General features: G+C 39.0%; 2 protein-coding genes across 2 annotated transcripts; both read left to right on the top strand.

Annotated features, from left to right (window-relative positions):
- The first annotated feature begins 2456 nt into the window (after positions 1–2456).
- Positions 2457–5619, top strand: nr2e3 (nuclear receptor subfamily 2, group E, member 3). Its single transcript, XM_023276084.3, has 8 exons — positions 2457–2881; positions 3242–3386; positions 3518–3621; positions 3707–3970; positions 4146–4333; positions 4434–4674; positions 4757–4862; positions 4976–5619. Exons 1-8 carry the CDS (start codon positions 2794–2796, stop codon positions 5106–5108), a joined length of 1269 nt encoding a protein of 422 aa, XP_023131852.1. The 5' UTR covers positions 2457–2793; the 3' UTR covers positions 5109–5619.
- Positions 5620–6016: 397 nt separating this feature from the next.
- stoml1 (stomatin (EPB72)-like 1) lies at positions 6017–9780 on the top strand. Its single transcript, XM_023298028.3, has 7 exons — positions 6017–6362; positions 7358–7464; positions 7577–7726; positions 8576–8779; positions 8859–9069; positions 9153–9353; positions 9503–9780. Exons 1-7 carry the CDS (start codon positions 6206–6208, stop codon positions 9697–9699), a joined length of 1227 nt encoding a protein of 408 aa, XP_023153796.2. The 5' UTR covers positions 6017–6205; the 3' UTR covers positions 9700–9780.
- Positions 9781–10121: the final 341 nt, after the last annotated feature.

The raw sequence follows: 10121 nt of genomic DNA, 5'->3' as shown, positions 1-10121 counted from the left end.
ACCTCAAAGTAGCACTTTGCTGATGGCTGCAGCATCTTAGCCATGCCAACAACTGGAGAGTGAGGCAGCCAAACAAAGACAAGAAAATGTAGGAACGAGAACTATTAAGAGTCACAGCTATGGAAAGCTTTATTTCTGTGTAGCTTACTTAGATGGCAAACAGAATATCATCAGTCGGTTGGTTCAGATATTTTAAATGATCTGAAATACATCATAATTTTTTTCAAAGATGACTTTTGAGCATTGCATGTAAAGTTAGTGCTGTGTGAAGAACAAAATAATCAGCTCCCTTCGAGATGTGAGCAACACATCTGTTACATATTCTGACATAGGATTATCATACTAGTCAGTTTAAACATTGTTTTCAGTATAAATGTACCACCAGTTATGCAGTGGAACTGCAAATGTAGTGCAGTTCATAACACATTAACATCATGTAATCTAGTCTGTTTAATTTGCATAAACTTGCCAAAACCTGTTTATTGTATCCAGTGTAACATTTTCTCTTTATTTACTCTCTGACAAAAAGTGCATCAAAATGCATCAAAATAACTTAAACTCTAAAAATATCAGAATATCAGACATGAGACAGTAATAGCAAGCAATGATATAATATTAAATAGTAATAGCAGTACAAGGAATAAAATGCAGTAGGAATTATGAGGAAACAAAGTGGTCGAGGTGCATTAAGGATAATTAGGAATCACTATCTGTCTGTGTGCAACTTTAATGTGTTCATACTTGTGATGCTAACTCACAATTATCCTATATTGTTAAACCAGCAGCAGCATTTAGGTGTAAGTCAGTGTTTGAAGATACAAGATTTACTGTCAGTTTTTTGCACAGATGACATACTGTATTAGTGAGATTCATAATATAGAGCCAATAAATCATGTACCATTAGTATATGTACACATATCTACTCTGTTGCAACTTCCGAAGCCTTAAAAATCTGAAAGCTTTTGTTCTCATTCCAGGATTTTCAAACTGATTCAGATAACATGGGTTCTGAGTTCCATTGCTCCTATGTGAACAAAAACCGGGTGGAGACTTCCCCCAGTTTGTAATCCTTTTATACACCAGTTTTGGCCAACAGAAAGTGTTCTGGTTTTAATACTAATGTGGCCTCTCAAAATCAAGAGTGACTTAAGGATTACAGACATTTGTGGACAGAACAGACAAGTGCAAGTAGCAAGTACATCTGGGGGGCTTTCTTATTTCTTTGTGGCGACTCACCACATAGCTCCTTAAGGGACAGAGGAGACAGAACATAAGTTACTTTGGTTTAAGTTTTATTGACAGTAAAGTGCACTTTAGGTCATTAATTAGTTAGGCGGAGGTTTCAGAGAGCAGCCACCATATGGCAGAGGAATGGAATTAAGGGTCAACTTGTTGCTGCTCTTTCAATCTCTGTCCTAATTGTTTTTGTTCTCATCGTTCTCTCTTGTGATCCCCCTCCAAGAAGTTGACCACATTTCATGGAGGGTTAAGCTACTTTGCTGATTTGGTGTGGTTATGTTCTCCTGAGGCCTTTAGTGTCACTGACGGGGCCAATATGGCACAGAGGGAACCACTCTTTATGCACAGAGAAAAGAGGCACAAAAGTAGAATGGCTCACATTTTTTTGCTATCATCTCTGACAACTGGTTAAGAAGTAAATGACTATTGAAGTAAATCTTTTAACTTTTTCAAAACAGCTGTTACCAACAATTGGAGTAACATTCCTTCTCTACTGGTGTCTGTTAGATGCAAAGATACTGTGTAGCTGTAAGACATGTTTGTAATGCTGCTGACATGAGCCTGTTGTTGTTACATATACCACAATAAATAACTCTATTGCTGTTAAAGTAAAGCCCTGTTGATGGATTTCAGCATTCTTTAAAGGAACTGATTGGAAACACCAAAGCTAAAAATAAAATGTGAAATGTTTTTGTAAAATTGTGGTGTCTTGTAATCTCATGTGGGCCAAATGTACCAGATTATAGCATAACACAGATATGACAAACAGCACTAATTGCGTAAATAAACAGAGAAAGTACTGTGTGATATCACACTATGACTTGGTGTGTGTATATAAGAACGAAATAGATGATCAACAAAGACAACTGGGATTGAAATGATAAACAAAGACTGACACTAACTGGAAAATAAACTAAGTTGGTTACAGGACAGTTTGGGGACCTTGGTGATATTATAAAGCTTCTGCTGACTAATTCATGATGAGTGAGTATCACAGAATCATTTCTGATAGTACTGTGGCTAAGAGCCAAAAGAGATGATGGACCCTTTTGTTTTTTTTTCCTTGTTGAATATTATTAGTGCCCATAATGGGTGTGACTGATTGATTTACCCTTATAGACAGTAAAGATTAAGAGGATGACAAATCAGCATTTGCTTACACAGCGCCTGGTGCTAATCTCCTTGTCTTCCTCCAGAAAGCCCCTGGACAACTCAAGCTCTCACACTCATTCTGGCTGAGAGAAAGAAAGAAAGAAGAAGTTGTAACTCCACTGAAACCACATTACAGCAGGAGCAAGAAGGACATCAGCACTGGATTCACATCAATGAGCACCACAGATGTCATCGTTAAGGCTTTTTGAAGAAATTGTGTGGGAATTGGTGGAGAGAACTACAAGTTAGATAATTTTTTTTTCTGTTTTGAGGCCAACTGTCATGTGTCAATACTTTGATCCAGGCAGACAACTTAATATAAAATAGTTATTATAAAAGAGGAACTACTTCCGGGAGTTAATTTTTATTCATCTGAAACGATTTTGTGAGAAAGAACTGAGTATGGAGGACCACATGCTGAGAATGAATGCGTTTTCATCTGACAACTCTACTGACTTCACTCAACAGAGCGTAGATGGAACTCAAGCAGGTGTGTCTTTCTTTGTTATAATATTTAAGCTATTATAAAGTTCTATATAATGACAGAACAAACAAAAATGCTTTTCTGTAATGCAGATTATATGCTCAGATTAATAATTTGTATAAGTGAGTAAATGTGTTCATACAGTACCTTTCAAAACAGTGACACATTGTACAGACAAGAATGAAAAAAATCACACATAACACAGAATGATGTGTTGGAAAATTGCAGAAACACAAACTAAGCTCAAAATTCTGAAATGGGCAAGTTTATGAAACTGACTCAAGTAAATCTGTACAGTTAAGTCAAGGTTGATGCTCAAAAGATTACAAAATGGAAGTATTTATTCCTGTTATTTGTGCTCTACAGAAAAGAGTCCACGTAAAGCGCTTGTCCAGGGCCTGCTTTGTAAAGTGTGTTCTGATTCGAGCAGCGGTAAACACTATGGAATATATGCCTGCAATGGCTGCAGTGGCTTCTTCAAGCGCAGCGTGAGACGAAGACTCATCTACAGGTGAGCAGGAGACTTAATACATAAAATATTGTGAGAGGAACTTTATTTTTTAATTTACTCAACTTTAACTTAACTCTGATGACATTTTTGTTTATTTTTAACATTCTTCTTGTCTTTTGTCAATATCATAGGTGTCAGGCTGGAACTGGCAGGTGCCCCGTTGACAAGGCTCATCGTAACCAGTGTCAAGCCTGTCGATTAAAGAAGTGTCTCCAAGCTGGCATGAACAAAGATGGTGGGAAATATTCCGACTGTGTAGATTATATTCTCTGTGCATGTATCACTTATGCAATAATAACATATCATTCATTCTTTTGCAGCTGTGCAGAATGAGAGGCAGCCTCGAAGCACAGCTCATGTCAGTCTGGACTCTATAGACATGGACAATAAAAAGGAGCACTTGGCCACCACACAGGAGCTCACCTCCTCTGATTCCTACTCATCGCTCATCTGCAGACCCCTGGTCACTTCATCTGTCACCACTTCGGCCACTGTACAAACCTGCAGCAACCCAAGTAACAACCACCGCTTTATGGTCAGCCTTCTGACTGCTGAGACCTGTGCAAAACTGGAGCCTGAAGATGGTAAGAACACATGAAGGAGGGGGAAATTATTTACAATTGGACGACAAACACATTTCTATTCAGATTGGACTAAATTATTTTGAAAATAAACTTTCTGATTTACTATTTGGGTTGGTATTTAGATTGTTATTCTGTTGTCTTAATATTTGCCTGAATCTCTTTTTTAAATGCACAGTGGAGGAAAACATTGATGTGACAACAAATGACTCAGAGAGGGATCAGACCCCCTTTGACAGTCGCATGTCCCCATACACCTCCAGCTGTTCAGAGAGTGTATATGAGACATCGGCACGACTCCTCTTCATGTCAGTCAAGTGGGCTAAAAACTTGCCTCTCTTTGCTCACTTGCCATTTCGAGACCAGGTGAGGCTGAGTGATGTGTACTTTTGATCATATTTCCTGAATGAGTTCAGACGTGAATCACGTGACAGACTAATAACACATATTCCTTTGGCCTCTGCAGGTGATTCTTCTTGAGGAAGCTTGGAGTGAGATGTTCCTCCTGTGTGCCATCCAGTGGTCTCTGCCCATGGACAGCTGTCCTCTTCTGTCTCTGCCAGATCTTTCTCCCACACAGCAAGCCAAGACCAGCCTTCCCACAGCCGACCTGCAGATCCTGGAGGAGGTCTTCAGCCGCTTCAAAGCCCTGGCTGTTGACCCTACTGAGTTTGCCTGCCTAAAGGCCATTGTACTCTTCAAGCCAGGTAGGAACTGTTCATCCAGACCTGGTACTGACTCTTCATCAGATCATGTAACTCATGTTTGCTGTTTGATTCTCTGGTGCAGAGACCCGCAGCCTCAAAGACCCGGAGCAGGTTGAGAATCTGCAGGACCAATCACAGGTGCTGTTGGGTCAACACATCCACTCAGTCTACCCCTGCCAGACTGCCAGGTGACCCTGCTCTCTTTTCTCATAGAATACAAAGATTTTCAAACAGAAAAACAGCTTAATTGTGTCAAGTTTAGAGACATTAAGTTCACTCTTATTTGTTCTTGTTCAACAAGGTTTGGGAGACTGCTACTTCTGCTGCCATCCCTCCACTTGGTGAGTTCAGAGAAAATAGAGCAGCTGTTTTTTCACAGGACCATTGGCAGCACACCCATGGAGAAACTGCTGTGTGACATGTTCAAAAACTGAACAAGAACAGAAGCTTACCTCAAGCAACACATTTTCTGTTTATCTCATATATTCTGCTTATGACTTCTCTCCTGTTCAACATGAAAGGTGTTTGTTTAATGCTAAGACATGTTGAAATGTTACTGTAGGCAAAGCAGAGATATAAACTATGAAATCAGCATTGACTGAATGAACATGTAGCTGCTTCAGTTTCAGGGTCTCGGTAATGTCCGTGCTGATTCACTGTACTTGGGCAGATCAAAGGCTCTGTTGATATTAACTTCTGCTTTTGCTACTATGACACATGAAAATGTGGGGAAAGAGATGCATTAAATTTTATAGAACTGTAATAAAATAAAATACAATTACTTCTTTTTTACATTTTTGTTAACTACAAATTTACCTAATCAGTTTGTACACCGAAGGTATTGAGTGGAGAAATGCTTTTTTTTTTTTCAAAAAAATACACAGTATGTGAGGACTGTGATATGTGTGAATGTGCCCTGAATAAATTTTGAAATTTTGTACTTTTTTAATTTGTCAAGTATTATCATTTCTATTAATTTGTTCTTCTTTTTGATTGATGACAAAAACTGAACAAAAACCACAACAACGCATATTACCAACAATACAACAATCATATATACAGTATATAATCAATTTCTCATATGGCTAATTATTATAAAAGATTTGGTAATTATATGACTGATACAGCATGCAATTTTATTGTAATACAGATATGTCAGAGGTAAGAAGGTATATAATATGCAATCATAACAACATAGCAACATAACAAGTAACATTTGGCCGAAATATTAGAAATTGGAAATCATGACAGATCAACTTGTTCTCTGCTTTGTGCTGGAGAGGTAACTGCAGTTGCGCTACATGGACGTGGGGTGGCGGTAATGAGCAGCAGCAGGAAGCTCCACGAAGAAGAGCAGCAACAAAACACGGAAGTATCATGCTAGTGAAATAGCAAAATGAGCTAAAGTAAAGCTTCTCGAAACTACTTTTTTACACCTCTTCCAGGCAGGTGTATCCTGACACCTGCACTGTAGACTGATAAAGAATGCGAATTTGCTTTAAGTAAGAAATTACGTTTATTTTACATAACAATGTTTAGCAAGTCGTATCAGCTGCTGCCTCAGAGGGACTCCGCCGCTCCCAGGACTCCTGGTTTGTTTGTGGACTCTGACAGCTTCACACGGCACAGCTACCATAAGGGACTTTCGTTTGACTACATCCCCAATGTTTCTGAAAACAACTTTACTGGTAGGTAACTAGCTACTATTATCGGTAACGTGTGTTGGGAGTTTATATAATAAATTACAACAACAAGATATGAAACAGCGACATAATTCAAACAAATCAGTCTCAAATACCAAAACAATTTGTTGTCTCCAATCCATATTAGCCTTGCAGCCAGATGAGACACTATACACACCCACTAACTTGGAACAGTAATCATAATAAAACACATAATGAGTATAATATAGCACAGAGCCAGTGTACTCAGCATTGCATTTAATAAATGTTGGAGTTTGTGAAACATATTTATAAAAAACTAAACAAAACAAAACAGTTGCAGTTCAGTGACATGTTTCTTGAGGCTAGTTAGACCACATATTTCAATCCTTATCGAATCCACCCTGTTAAAGAAGTGTTAGAAGGCTTTAAGTTAAATATAAACAATATTTCCTAGTTTTTTCGCTACTAATGCGCAGATCAGTGTGTTTGAAGTGCTGTTATATAGTGTGTTAACTGGGATGAATAATTTCAGCGGCATAATTCAGCTTCTGATCATTCATGGCAAATTTCACATTCATCAATCTTGAGATTTTGTAAAACATTTACCACAAACAATGTTTCCAAATACATGGAAGACATAAAAGCTTTTTGAACAGACAACAACAACAAAAAGAGACTCAACATTGTAAATTAAGAACATCTTATTTTAAGTTTGAAAGGACTCACAGCAAATTAACTTTCGACTTCTCTGTCCTGTACAAAGTTGCTCTTTACTGTGGTGCTCTGTTTGTGTGAAAATGTTTATTTACTAAGTGTTGTAAACAGAGAATATTTTTTGGGGGGAACAACAGCAACACATGTTTCCAAATCCACACTTGAGCAAGTCGTAGTTTTGGTAAAATTTTGTTGTCTCCTCTTGAAGCCTGGGAAAACATCATAAAACTACCTTTACAGGTGAGACATGCTCCTCATGACTGGATTACAGAAAATCCCCATTTCTGTTTCCTATTTTTCTGCAGACACCTCCCAAGGATGGCTGTCGTGGATTTGCAACCTGATTGTCGTCTTCCTCATTTACATCTGCACCTTTCTAATGTTTCCAATAACAGGATGGTTCGTATTGAAAGTAAGAGGAAATTATCTCTCGTTATTTAGACTTACAGCATCCCCACCCAAAATAAAACAAAACAAAACAAAAAAAAATGCAAACAGCCAACTCTGTTTAATTTTATATGTAGACGGTGCCAAACTACCAGAGGATAGTTGTGTTCCGTCTGGGTCGAGTTTGTCCTCCAAAGGGTCCCGGTATTGTCCTGGTGCTGCCCCTCATTGACCAGTGGCAGAGAGTCGACCTGCGTACCCGTGCATTCAACATCCCTCCCTGCCAGGTACACCTCCACATATGTTACTACTAAGAGGGACAAACTGTTGAAGTCTTGAAATGAAACTGTTACATTTGAAAAGTCTTTACTGTACCGACTTCATAATATATGTTCTTAAACACAAAACAACTCTATTTAAAACCATTTATTGGTTAGAATACGTAAAGGTTTGTATTATTCAAGATTTTTCTGATGACCAGAGATCCTCTTGAAAGAGATTCACCTTAATATTCAAGGGTTGAAGAAGTCACTTCACATTATCTGTGGATGTAGAACTGTTTTTCCAGATAGTACATCATTGCTAAAAGTTTGAGAATTAGTACTGTATGCTCATATATTAGTCAGACAGCAGTATAGCTAAAATTGGAATGCTTATTTCATGCTCTTCTTGGTCTCGACATGAGCACAGATGCAAGCACTTTCTTTTGTCACTGTGTCATAGTGGCTCATTAACCAGATTGAGTAAAACGATAATTTGTTAGTTGTGTATACTTTACTTTGTCCTACAGGTGGCAGTATTGATGCACTATTGATCAGTGTGACACTGGAGGTAGTAATCTGATATTGGGGAATCCCTGAGTGCTGTGTGACATCGTGTCTATATATGTTTTTTATTCATTCTGAAAATGTTTTAAGACAAACAGCTATATGCAGCTTGTTTTCTGTGCTGAATGTTATATATCTCTCGTCATTTTCGCGTTTTCTTTTTAGATTACAAAGATTTCTCTAAGATTTTTCCTAATTTCTTGATGTTTCCATACTCAACCTTAGGCTGTGAATATTCTTCTTGTCAGTGTTTAGTTGAAATAAATACAGCAATCACGTTAAATTTACAATGTAACCCTGCTGCTGTAGGTGACTACTCAGGATGGTGGTGTGCTGTTGGTGGGAGCAGACATCCAGTTCAGGATCTGGAACCCAGTCATGTCAGTGGTGTCCGTCCAGGACCTGAATGCCTCCACTAGGATGACGGCACAGAGTGCTTTGACCCACAGCCTGGCCAAGAAGACTGTCAGAGAAATCCAAACTGAGAGAGTGAAATTAGGGGAATATCTCGGGGTACGACCGCACTGCAGCATCTCTTTGCTGGTTTTTCACTGTATCATTTTGTATTTACATTTGTTTCTCTTCTCTACAGATGGACATTAATGAGATGACTCGTCCTTGGGGGCTGGAGGTGGACAGGGTAGAACTTACCCTTGGTTCTCTACTGAAACCCCCAGAGGGAGTTCCCTCTGGATCCCTCATCATGCCTCCGTCTGTGCCTGGACTTGAAGGCCTCACTGGTCCCATTCAGCAGTTGGCTATGCACTTTCTGAGCCACGGCAGCAGTTCACAGCCTCAGCATCGTAAGACCACACGCTCAGAACTACTTTTGTGCATCATACACTGATTACACCATGTGTTATAATGTGTGCCTTTTTCTCTTCAGAGGACAGCATAACATTTTCAGATGAGCTCAGCAGTGCTTCTGAGGCTGTCGTCGCCACACCAGGTTCTGTTGAAGAGCTGCTCAGTGGGGTGAAGCTGCTGCTCTCTGAATCGTTAGTCCAGCAGGTTGGAGCCTGTTTCCAGTTTGACGTCAGCTCAGCAGATGGACAACAGCACAGTTACTATGTGGATTTGAGCCAAGGTGATGAATACTATAATTATTAGAGATAAATTGCAGTATCTAAATGCAAGCTGTGCTAAATCTAACTGTTAATACTTAAATGTTTGTGATGAATAGAAAAAAAGTTACATTATTATTAAATCCCTCTGTTGCTTTTGTGTGCTCTGTAGGTAGTGGTGCAGCTGGAGCAGGGTCCTTGAGTTGGGAGCCAGATGTCACTCTGAGTATGAGCGATTGCGACCTTCTGGCCATGTTTCAAGGCGAGCTGCGACCGTTTTCTGCTTACACCAGTGGCAGACTGAAAGTCCAAGGAGACATTAAGACAGCCATGAAGTTGGAAGAACTCATAAAGCTACTCAAGAAATAGCATACACTGTAGATTTAGCTTGGTATTTATTGAATCTTTAATCTGAACTGTAAAATACATGTTTTTAATGTATGCACTGAATTTCTGTTATGGATTTTTTATTTTGTCCACAAATTAAAGCTAACGCTAGTTTACAAAGACAGTATGCTTTCTGAAGGTCTTCAGACCTAATTATAATAGTCTTAGTCTGATCAGATTTTGACACAAACTGCTTATGGAAATATTTTTGTATGATGCTGTCAAACATGATAAAGTATTTAGCAACATAGCTCAACAGTTCCATTGACAGACGTGCTGTGGCATATTTTGTTAGGCTGTTAAGTTCAACTAGAAAGCCTTGATCAACACAGCAAAGGGGGCTGACTCTGTAGACCAGCCTCCTGCCTCCTTCATTTGCACCAGATGTCCCTGGGAGAGCCAGA

This window comes from Amphiprion ocellaris, chromosome 3, assembly GCF_022539595.1.
Source record: "Amphiprion ocellaris isolate individual 3 ecotype Okinawa chromosome 3, ASM2253959v1, whole genome shotgun sequence".
Taxonomy (NCBI): Eukaryota; Metazoa; Chordata; class Actinopteri; family Pomacentridae; genus Amphiprion; species Amphiprion ocellaris.
The sequence above is the reverse complement of the archived record's forward strand: the minus strand, read 5'-3'. Positions and strand labels throughout refer to the sequence as shown.

Coding starts and splice junctions, on each gene's coding strand:
- stoml1 (XM_023298028.3), top strand. CDS start 6,206: ATGTTTAGCAAGTCGTATCAGCTGCTGCCTCAGAGGGACTCCGCCGCT. Junction 6,363..7,357: donor TTCTGAAAACAACTTTACTG/GTAGGTAACTAG, acceptor ATTTTTCTGCAG/ACACCTCCCAAGGATGGCTG. Junction 8,780..8,858: donor AATTAGGGGAATATCTCGGG/GTACGACCGCAC, acceptor TCTTCTCTACAG/ATGGACATTAATGAGATGAC.
- nr2e3 (XM_023276084.3), top strand. CDS start 2,794: ATGGAGGACCACATGCTGAGAATGAATGCGTTTTCATCTGACAACTCT. Junction 4,675..4,756: donor CATTGTACTCTTCAAGCCAG/GTAGGAACTGTT, acceptor TCTCTGGTGCAG/AGACCCGCAGCCTCAAAGAC. Junction 4,863..4,975: donor TACCCCTGCCAGACTGCCAG/GTGACCCTGCTC, acceptor TTGTTCAACAAG/GTTTGGGAGACTGCTACTTC.